The 11977-nt window shown below is 38.9% G+C and overlaps 1 protein-coding gene across 6 annotated transcripts in view; it reads right to left on the reverse strand.

Annotated features, from left to right (window-relative positions):
- Fars2 (phenylalanyl-tRNA synthetase 2, mitochondrial) overlaps window positions 1–11977 on the reverse strand; it is a 445419-nt gene that overhangs the window by 338237 nt on the left and 95205 nt on the right. For 5 of the 6 annotated variants that reach the window (XM_010622793.2, XM_033761935.1, XM_010622796.3 and 2 more), the window contains one exon: window positions 1125–1760. In XM_010622793.2, coding sequence (XP_010621095.1) covers window positions 1125–1736 — 612 coding nt within the window. In that variant the 5' untranslated portion in view covers window positions 1737–1760. Of the gene's footprint in view, window positions 1–1124; window positions 1761–11762; window positions 11854–11977 lie in introns of those variants that run through there. The other variant, XM_010622795.3, reaches the window with a different exon arrangement.

The raw sequence follows: 11977 nt of genomic DNA on the forward strand, positions 1-11977 counted from the left end.
TAAAAACATCCTGAGGGAAATAGAAGAAAAAGGAGAGTAAAGGCAGTCTATTCAGTTGCCTCCTACTAAGTGATTTATTTAATGGAACATAACAACAGTTATTTATTAGCCGAAGGATCCCATTCTATTAGCTTTCATATTATCAGCTCATTTAGCTTGTATTTACAAGAGGGAATTTTATGATTATAATTATTCCTCCTGTCCCAATGAACAAAGTTTAGAAGGAGAACTGCTACAGAAATAAGTGAAATACTTCCTGAGAGTATTTTAATTCCATTTATTCTTTGCAATAAAAATGGAGATAGTTTTTACAATACAGTATATGACTGATGAGAAAGTAGTATTACAAAATTTTTAGGAGATGGACTCAAGTTCTTTAGGGATTTTCACAGTTTGCAAAAATAAAATGTATGCAATGCATTAAGATAACATTTAACAAGTGCAAGGAGTTGGGTGCTTTTAATACTGGCCAGGATATCAGACTTTCTGATCAAAAAGACTCTAGCCATCCACACACAAGCTCTGCCAGTGGTGGCGGAGCATGCCTATAACCCCAGCACTCTGGATGCTGAGGCAGGAGGCTTGCAAATTTAAGCCCAGCCAAACACACATTTCAAGAGCTGCAGCACTAAGACATTCCACTTCATCATACAAAGCTGGAGATGAGAAAGAGAGCCAGGGAAAAGGACACAGGTTATAGTCCAAGCCCATACATCTCTGGTCCCCTAAGGTATAGAAAAGGTTCAATAATTTCTCACAGCATGAAACAGAATTAACTTCCACTAACTGAGAACTGGAATAACCTGAGCACACGTTCCGTGTTGTACTTTTAGTCATGACAGATGAAGCGTGAGGACAATCCAATCACAAGAGATGCTGAGAAAGGCTAGTGGGTATTCAGACAAAAGATAAGAACTGATAAATAAACACAACCATCTACCAGTCTGTGTACTTACGAACATAATCCATCAAATACACTGAGGAGAAAGGCTGGACAAAGCCATCAACAGAGAGAGATGACTCGCTAAATCAAAATCGGGTCAAAGACAACTCTAGTGGTTTCCCTGAAATGGAAACAAAATGTTCACGGTGTCCTTCAACAGCAAGGAACCTGTCAGACTCACCTCATGCCTGGAGAAGAGCCGGACACCCTCCAGCTGGTGGAACACAGGGTAGTGCTGGGAGTCGATCTGGTCACGCCGGTAGACGTCCCCCACCACCAGGAAGGCGTCCAGCCCCGCGTGCAGCAAGTCCCACTGGTGCGCCGACGTGTGTGCTCTCAGCATGTGGGTCTGGTTCAGGTAGTAGTTGTCCCCCTTCTTCCTGCTGGGGTGGTCAGCTGGGATGAGCAGGCTATCAAAGTTCTGCCAGGTCGTGACCACAGGAGAAAGGTCGTCATAGACCGAGAACAGCGGGGTCCCAAAGCGGCCCACATACTGCTTGTAGAAGTGCTGCTTCACCCTCTCTTTGATCAGCCACAGAGGGTGGTGCTGCTGGTTGTACAGATTCCTGCCAACTTTGGACAGGACCTTCTGGCTGAGGTTGCTGTGGTGGTCCTGAGGATAGGATTTGCCCAGCAGCTCTAGAACACTGCCTGGAGCTCCAGGAGCAGCAAAATCTGATGTAGCCGACCTCGATCCCCACGCCCGATGCTGGTGGCCTCTGCAGACATGACTGGCCCTCATCACCAGACAGATGTGTGCACGGGCAACTCTGCTGAGCACTGCACAAACCATCGTGGAAACCGCTGCTTGCAGATCCTGGAAAGAACACACATGCAAAGTATATGTCAGGCTTCACTCTGTGGGACAGCAAGCGAGTCCTCTGATCTCCTACCACTTCTGCCCTTTCCTACAGACTCTGATGTGGCCCTACCATCACCTCCACACAGCAGGAAGATCCCTTAAGAAAATCTGTTCACAGTGGGTGCCACAGCTTAAATGTCCCCTCCAAAACTCAAGGTGAAATGGAATCTCCATCACAACAACAGGAAAAAGGTAGGACTCTGAAGAGGTGACTAGCTCATGAGGGATTTATCTGTCTCAGAGCAGACTGAACCCATTGTGGTAGGGTGGCCTCCTGAAAAAGTGTGAACTTGGCTCCACCCCAACCTCTCCATCCATCCTGGCCTAGCACAGAAAGAAGGCCACTGCCAGATGCCAGCACTTGGATCTTAGCCTTCCCAGAATTAGAACTGTGAAAAGAAGTGAATTCTTTTCTCTATACATTACCCAGTCAATACTATTCTGTTACAGCAACAAAAAACAGACTAAGAGGTTTACTGATTGATGCAAAAAAATCAAAAGTATCTTTGAAGTCACATTTAGATTCCTCTCTAGTTGAATTCTCATCATTTAGATATCTAGCTTTATAGAAATTTCCTTCACTATGCCACTATTTTCTAAACTGCATAAGTGATTTAAAATTTTAAGGTGATAACTTCTTTTATTTTTACTACTTTCTAAAACAAAAATTAGGGCTGGGGATTTAGCTCAGCGATTCAGTGGCCTGCCTTGCAAGCGCAAGGACCCGAAGTTCAATCCCCAGTACCAAAAAAACAAAACAAAACAAAAATTTACACTTTTTTGTTAACACACATTAATCATACAGATTAATGGTTTGCTATTTCATATGTGTGCATACAGTACATTGATCATTGGAGGTGTTTGGACCAAAATACTTTATAAGGATCACCTGAAAGCTTAGATCCACTTACATGGACCCTAATCAGGGTCTCTTAAATCAGGAAAAGGCTAAGATCACATATAAGCCTCTGAGGATAGAAGAAAAAATATATTAAATAACCATGCTTCCTATCTCTGCCTTCTGTCCTGATAACACAAAGTTCAGCTTTCTTTGGACAGAGCATGAATTCTGGCTTCTGAATTATTTCAAAAGATAACAAAAGGACATTAACCATTCTTCTTTTAAATGTTGTGAATAAAGGACACTACTTAATATGGTGATGATCTTTATTTAATAATATTTAAAAATAAGCAGAAAACTTAAGGAAATGTTATACAAAGTGATAGACTACACTAATGGATAGCTGCAGCTATTTTTATAAATACTAATCTCCCCCATCCTTACATCTGGTCATGTCATTTAAACTAGATACCTTGTATCATCCTATCAAACACATTTTTGTTCTGCAAAAGAACATATTTCTACTACAAACCCACAATAAAACAGGCATAGGACTGAATTTATTGAAGGGTCACAGAGCTGCCAGAAGACAGGGTACTGACTCAAATTAAAATGAAGAAAGAAGAGAAGGAGGAAGTGGAAAAGGAGAACAGAAGAGAAGAGGCCGATGCAGAGGAGGAGGGAAAGAAAAATGCCTGGACCAATGACATTACCAAATTTCCCAGCTGCAAGTTGCCTGTGCAGCCAGCCATTCCCCACTGAGAGGAGGTGATAAAGATACAGATACGGCTGAACACAATCTATAACTGCTAGCAGCAAAAGTAAGACAACAGCAACAGACTCTGGAGCACTAATACAGTGTTCCTTCCCTAGTGCAACAAGAGGCAGCTTTAAATTCCCTCAGGGCTCTCAGTAATGAGAGAGCCAAATCTCAACGTTCATAAATAATTTCAGCTCATAAACTTAAAATCACTCTAATCTTCTAAAATTTGGAATTTGAAGCAACTGAGCTACTGTAAAACATACAACTATATGGCCATTTTACTTCAAGAGCCATGCAATCATATCAAGAAAACATATTGCTTCATGGTATGAAGCTGCACTGGGAGAGAAGCACATTGCTCCAAGTAACACACACCAGCATGTAAATGGGCAGCAAGATTCCCTGAGTCAAAACTGGAAAGGAGAATGCTGAACTTCAAATTAAATGCTGTGCTTGCGGGAGCACTGCTTATTAGAAGCCTGTACACAGGTCCTTCACCTAAGACTATCAGGGGAAATGTTCTGAGATACTCAGGAACTCTGGATTTATTCATTCATGGTATTATTTTGTCAGAGTTGCATCAAAAGGGGCTTTGACTAAGCTTCACCTGAAATCTGTCTTCCCATCTACATTATTCAGCAACTTGTCACTGTGGTGGATATGAACTTTAAATATGCATATGCATTCTTACACATCTTTGTACAGAGCCATGCTGGTTAGGTCGTTAGTTACCCAATTCAGCATCCACGGCAAGACACAAAAAGTATTTTTTTCCTTCCAAAGACACATGCTGTTATACAAAGTTCAGGGTTGTTCTGACAAAGTAGTAGCTTTTAGGCAGTTATTCAGTTATTCAGTTACCAACTCTGTTTCTTCTCGGTTTCTAGTTCCTCACACACATAACCTACATGTCCCAGAGATGCACCCTATCCAAATGAAAACATTAATTTTGCACTGGAGACAGGAATACTTTGAAATGACTATAAAGGACATATTATAGCATCTTTGATATTCTTTTTTTTTTTTTCTTTTTTCGGAACCAGGGATCAAACCTGGGATCTTGTGCTTACAAGGCAGGCAGCAGAACCACTGAGCTAAATCCCGGCCCCATAATATACCATCTTCAAGGAACAAAACAGGCACTTGGTAAGTGACAACAATGATTTATTATTAACCATTACTACAGGGGTGGGCTGCTGAAAGGTCTGCATAATGGGCATGGTAGTCAAGCCCACTTCTCTGCAAGGCCACCTTAGGAAGTAACACTTTCAAAGACACCTCGCTAATGCTTCCAGAACTATATTGAATAGGAATAGTGAGCATGGACATCCTTGTTTTCTGCCTAATTTTACTTTTTTTTTTTTATGTTTTTTTGGTACTGGGGATGGAACTCTGGTCCTTGCACTTGCAAAGCAGGCTGCAGAACCACGGAGCTAAATCCCTGGCCCCTTCTTCCTAATTTTAAAGGAAAGTTTTTGGGTTTTGACCATTTAGTATGATCTTGGCTGTTGGTTTCTCATAAAAGACTTTTATCAGTTGACATAGGGCCATCTAGTCCATCTAGAGTTTTTTTTGTGGGGGGCATATAGTGGATCAAACTCAGAATCTTGCACTTACGAGGCAGGTGCAGTGCCACTGAGCTAAATCCCTGGCCCTCTGTAGGGTTTTTATCATGAAGGGGTGTTGGACTTTGTCGTATGCTTTTTCCACATCTACTGAGATGATCCTGTGATTTCTGTCCTTGGCTCTGTTAATATGGTACATTACATTTATTGATTTGAGTGTGTTGAACCATCCGTACATCCCTGGGATGAATCCTACTTGGCTATGGTGCATAATCTTTTTGATGTTTCACTACATTCTGTTTGCCAGTATCTCATTGAGGATTTCTGCATTTATATTCATTAGGAAGACTGGCCTGTAGTTCTCTTTTTTGGTTGGATTCTTCTCTGGTTTTGTTATCAGTAATACTTGCTTCTAAGAATGAACTTGGGAGTACTGCTTACCTTTCAATTTCATTAGAGAGTTTGAGGAGTAGTAGCATTACATCCCTAAATTCCTTGTAGAATTCAGCAGTAAATCCATCAGAATCTGGGCTTTTCTTTGCTAATACCAATATACTTAATTAATGAAAAAAAACCACTGAGGATTTAGCTCAGTGGTGCTGCCACCTCACAAGTGCAAGGACCTGAGTTCAATCCCCAGCACCAAAAAAAAGAGAAAACAAACCCACTAATTATCTTGAGATTTGCAGAACTGTAAAACATTTTGTGATTAGGCAACTAAAGTCAGATGTGGATCATCTGACCACAAATTTGGAACCTCCATCCCTTGAGAAAAGGTGCCTACCACCTAAATTTACCTATTACCTGGCTACTGTATCAGTTTCCCTGCAATATCCACTTCAGACAATAGTCCTCCCTTTTCTCAGTCATTGCCCTTTCAAATAACTTTTCCTTCCTTGACTCAACACCTTGTCTTTCACCAGAATTGGTCTGTTGTATTGTGAGCCAACAGAGTTGGGTATGGACAAGTATAAGGACAATTATTCCTTTTTCTTTCTAGCTATAGTTACTAGCAAAAGTAATCTATATAACAGCAATATGAGACATTATGTCTAATATGTCACTGTATATTAATAGTGTAGATAAATATGTTATTAATTTTAAAAATAAATCAAGTATATGATGCTTGGTTTTTTTGTGTGGTTTTGGAGTTTGGCCACATTGAGAATGCTTTCAGTTTTCTTCACCACTATAAGTTTAATACAGTGACTAGAAGTAGTAAAACAGTTTAGAAATGTCTGTTGTAGAATGAAGGAATTTCATAACAGTTTCAGCAATCCTCTCAACCTCCTTCATTCTTCCTTGTAGAGGAAACACTAGGTAGTGCATGAACACCACCGAACCACAAGTTTCTCTAGGGGCCAGTTAGCTTACAGAGAAAGACCAATGGTAAGTAAGTGACCATGACCCACACATGGTCAACACCACACAACAATGATCAAGCACATCTGATAACCCTAAATGCAGTACTTCAGAAAAAACAGAATTTGGCTGTCAACACACATATTTTACTTAACAAAATAATGGTGAGGACATGGCCAACTCTTATGAACTTTTACTCATAAAGGGGCAAATCTAGAATATGTTTTTGTTCCTTTGACAGCATGAAAACAAAGTAAATGTCTACAAGTAGGCAGTTTCCTATATTACTGGTGATGTTTCCTAGGAAGCAATTCAGAACTATCAAAACACTTAAAACTGTTCATGTGCCTTGACAGGATAATGAAGCTTCTTAGAACTTAGCACAAAGAATGTATATGAAGACAGAAATTTCTATGCTTTAAATTGAAGTGAAACCAAAGATTCATGTACTGAGAGCTTAATTCCCAAGAAGCATCAGTCAGAGGTGGAGCATAGAGAGGTGACTGGATCATGAGATTAACCCACTGACAAGGCCATAGCTGAATGAGCCAATGAAAGGCGGAGCCCAGCTGAAGGCGGAGCCCACCCACTGGCAGTGTGCTCTATAAAAATGAAACTGGCTCTAGGCCTCTCCCTCTCTGGCTCTTTCCCACTTACTCTGCTTCTACGAGGCTGCCATTAGGTGAGCAGCTTCCTACCATAACATTTCTGTCTTGGAGCCAGCTCACGTGGACTGAAGCCTTGAAACCATGAGCCAAAATAAATCTTTCCTCCTTTAAGTTGTTTGTATCAGGTATTTGGTCACAGCAATGGAAAGCTGACTAACACAATTTAAATATAAAGAAGTCTCATTTCAGCATTATTTACAAAAGAAAAAAATTATACATAAGAGAATGTCCCAAAACAAGAGAATAATTAAGCAAATCAGAACTATATGATAAAATCTTAGAGAATCATTGAATATGAAGGCTGTAAAGAGTTTTAATGCTGTAACATACTTACAATGTGATGTCAATATAACTATCTACATATAATAAGATATAAAGTTATGCAATTGCTGTGAGTATATATATAAACATATGCATGCTATATAAAAAACCATAGGGGGAAAAAAATAGGAAGATCTATGCAAAAGATTTAGTAGCAATTAACCTTGGTATTTTTCTTTTTATTTTATTGAAATTTTCTAAAAAAATATGTATTATTTTTTAAATTTAACTTTTTATTTTTAAAAAACAAAAATATCTGTTTACATGCATTCAAGACATTTTAATGGCCTGTATTAAATCCAGTTATAATTATGCCAAGAATAAATGCCAGTGTAAATATAATGGTGCCAAAGGTAGTTTAATTAATTGCATTCAGTGAACAGCTAAGCAATAATTTCTGATAAGAATGCAGGTAGAATGACTGGCATACAAAAGTATACATCAACTGTCAAAAGCACAACACCAGGGATTTAGCTCAGTGGTTCCGCTGCCTGCCTCGCAAGCACAAGGACCCGAGTTCGATCCCCGGTACCAAAAAAAAAAGCACAATATCAATCACTCAGTGCTGTTTTCCTGAGATAGTGACACATCTAGGAAATTGATAATACCTGACCTTATACCAATTATATGGTTCTCAGATGGATCCATGAGAGCAATTTTTTTTTTTTTTTATGAGACAGGGTCTCACTATGTAGTTCAGACTGACCTGGAACTCATTATGTAGCCCAGGCTGGTCTTGAACTCACAGCGATCCTCCTGCCTCAGCCTCCCAAGTGCTGAGATTACAGGTGTGCACCACGATGCCCCATGAAAGAAATCTCAAACACAAAACTAAAATGTTAGGCTGAGTTTTAGTCAGAAGAAAGTATATCTTATTTCTAAGGAAATTATTCATTAAAGTTCATTTTACACTAAGCTAATACCTGTGCTAGGCATGCAGTTCATGACCCTAAAGGTGCTCAAGGACCTTAAAGAGGAAGGTGTGTGGGTGCTGCCTTCACAGTGGTAATCACTGCCTCAGTCCAGGCATCTGATAACAGCCTGGTAGTCATCCCCAGGAGATGGGCAAGGCCTATCACAGATCGCCTTTTGAAAGGCTTATCCTGCCTACCTGAACATTGGTTTCTGTTCTAGCAACCTCTCCTGAAGTGGGTAGCCTCTTCCTTACTGTTAGTACTGCATGCAGTTCAGGGTCAGTCTTAACTGTAGGCACATTTTTCACTACGTAACTTGGAGGGGTTTTTCTCCTGTGCTCACCATGTGATCATCATCATTATCATCAATCCACTTGAAGTCTTGAATTTAATACCATTCTAGCAGTTTCCCCATCCTTCATAAAGGTTAGCATTTATCCAACTTATTATTTTGGATTATCAACTTTTGGCATATAAAGAAAAGTGTGATATATTTTCATTAGTGACATGAACCACTAGTGTCATTTTTAGGTTCACTTTCAAACACCATCCTAGCCCAATATCAGTATTAAACAGTTACTAATGTTGATTTATCAACCTCATTTCAAAAATCAGTAACTGCACAAACAGCATTTTAAAGGCTGAGTTATTTCCAAAGGCCGTGGAACTCTGGAAATCTATTAACTATGGGAAATATAGAGCTTTGTTATTTCTAATGTGTGGTGAGGGCCAAGAAATTCCATGGCCACTAGGGGCACTAAAAAAACAATGTTGCAAAATCAAATAAGATGCCTAGTGGAACAGCTGCCTAAGAATAACAAATTTTATATTTCTCCTAGTCCAACTTATCTTTAACCAGCATGCGTTGCTGGTACAAAGAATATTGAACTGATTGGTGTTATGGTTTGTATCTAAATGTCTTCCCAAATATTCATGCACTCACAGCTGGGACTTTTGAAAGTGACTGGATCATGGGTATTTGATACTTAATTAGTGCACTGACTGGTTTACCATAGTTCTTGGAGTGGGTGATAAGATTCACTGATGTGGGAAGACCTACCCTAAGTGGGAGTGACACCAACCAATAGGCGGGCAACCTTGATGGGAAAGAAGGAAGGCTCAACTACTTCCTGTCTACCCTGCCGTGGACTGTTTGTTCTTTGCCATGTCCCTCTGCCATGTGACCATGCCTTGGAGCCAGCCAACTATGGACTGAAACATCTACAAACTGGTCCAAGATAAACCTCTCCTTTAATCTGTGGGTACCAGGTATTTTGTCTAACAACAAGAAAGTAACTAAGACAGTCAGGAATCTATCCTTTGTTATATAAATGCTAGAGCCTAAATAAATTGTACACCCCTTTTAAATATCTTGAAATAGGATTCATTGGATTTTGGGGATGGGGGACATTCCCTACCAGATTTATCTTCAGCATGCCTACAACACTTGCATATCTAAGAATAGTCACTCTATGCTTAGCATCCTTAAAATTATTTGGTAACTTTTAATCAGTCACTATAAATATTTTCTAAAAACCTAGTGGTGTCAGTACAGTTCTAATTCATTAACACAAATATTTAGTCAGGACTAAAGTTTTCAATGAATATTTTCATAGCAAATCATCTAGGAGATGTCATCTAGCTTCTGATGAGCAGGGACTTTTACCTAATCCCATGAAGCTTCTATATGTCTGGAGTCTAGCTCTATATGGTATATTGTAAGCTATTTCATAACCAATAAGTTATTCATTGGAATGTTTTTAGTTCTTCACTAATGAATCATTTCTGTTAATGTACAGGCAACATCTTTACTTTTTTGGCTATGTAATGTTTCCGTATTATTCCAGAGTACTTGGTCATCGCTGACTTGTAAAAACTTCACAAGTTATTTTCTGTTTCTCTAGGTTGTACACATATGTTAGAGTTCCTGCATATACATGGTACCTTACAGACACACACAATCACTTCTAAAGCAATCCTATACAAACAGCAAAGCTACAGATATCATAATATTGTATTTCAAGTTGTACTATAAAGCTGTATTAACAATACTACAGGATACTGGCACAAAAGTAGATATGTAGACCAATACAATGGAACAAAAGATGCAGAAACAACCCCATTCACCTATAGTCATCAGATTTTTTAAAAAGATGTCAAAAAGAAAGAAAAGAAAGCTTCTTTAAAAACAATGCTGGGAAAATGGAAATGTACTTATAGTAGATAGAAACTAGATAACTATGTCTTATGCTGCACTAAAATCAGGTCAAAATGGATCAAAGACATATTTATAAAAGCACAAATTTTGAAACTACTGGAAGATTATAGGAGGAAAATGTGAAGCCAGGGCACAAAGACTTCCTGAATAACTCCAACAGCACAAGAAATAATATCCAAAAGCAACAAATGCTATTGCACCAAATTGAAAAGCACCTGCATTGAAAAGAAAACAGTCAACAGAGTAAAAAGATTAAACTAGAGAAAAATTTTACTAATTACTTTTTGTATTGGGTATTAATATAAAGAATTTATAAAGAACTCAAAAACAATCTTGCTTCCAAAAAACAATTGACCCAATCAAAAAATTAGCAAATAAACTGAAAAGATTCCTATATCAATGTGCCAATAAGCACATGAAAAAAATGGCCAAAATTTTTAACCACTAGCAAAATGCAAATCAAAATAACATTAAGAACCATTTCATCATAGCCAGAATAGCTATCATCAAGCACACAGTAAACCATGAATGCTACTTAGCATGTGAGGAAGAAAAACAAAACAAAACAAAACAAAACAAAGCTTCAAGATTATTGGTGAAAATAAACCAAAATGACCACTATGAAAATCAAACTGGAGGTTTTTATGTGTATAATATGCATACTCATGTTCATAGTAACACAATTCACAACAGTTAACTGTGAAACTGCCTAAGTGCCCATCAACAGATAAATGGATTTAAAAATGTATATATACACAGTGGAATATCATTCCATGGAGTATCATATCTTTTTAGAAATACAGGCAGAACTTAAGACCAGAATGCTTAGCAAAATAAGCCAGATTCACAAAACAAATATCACACATATTCTCTTATTAATTTAAACTATAAATAAATTAATCAAATACAGAGAGATGATAGAAAATTAGAAGGGAGACACTTGGAGATGGGAAAGAGATCCGGAAGAGTGAGGAAAAAGAGAAGAGGGGTAAAGGGATTAAAAAGTAATCAAGATATGTTACATGCATGTACCAATTCCCCAAAACCAGTATCACTATTTTGTATTAAAAATATGCATTCTTTTTTTTTTTTTTTTGGTACCAGGGATTGAACTTGGGTCCTTGCGCTTGCAAGGCAGGCCGTCGAACTGCTGAGCTAAATCAATCCCCCGCCCAAAAATATGCATTAATTTTAAAAAGAAAAGCTATACAAGTCATCTTCACTAAACAAAGCAAATTATTTGTTTTTCCTTAAAAGCAAATCCAAGTGTATTATGTTCATTTTCCCGGGGATGAAGGAGAGTACCTTTCTGTCAATAGCTGTCTGCAGAAATTCGATTTTCTCCCTTGCAATGCCAGGTACACTGGTCGAGGCTCTTGCTAAGTCCTCCTGCTGGCACAGGAAAGGGCAGAGGCTGGAACTTCCCATGCCTGCCCTGAGGCACCTTGAGGCCCTCGCGCCCCAGGGCGCGGGGCGTGGTCGGAGCAGGAAGTCCCTGAGCGCCTGCACCACCCCACCCC

The sequence above is a fragment of the Fukomys damarensis genome, unplaced genomic scaffold, assembly GCF_012274545.1.
Source record: "Fukomys damarensis isolate Sample0158 unplaced genomic scaffold, DMR_v1.0_HiC HiC_scaffold_10, whole genome shotgun sequence".
NCBI classification, from domain to species: Eukaryota; Metazoa; Chordata; class Mammalia; order Rodentia; family Bathyergidae; genus Fukomys; species Fukomys damarensis.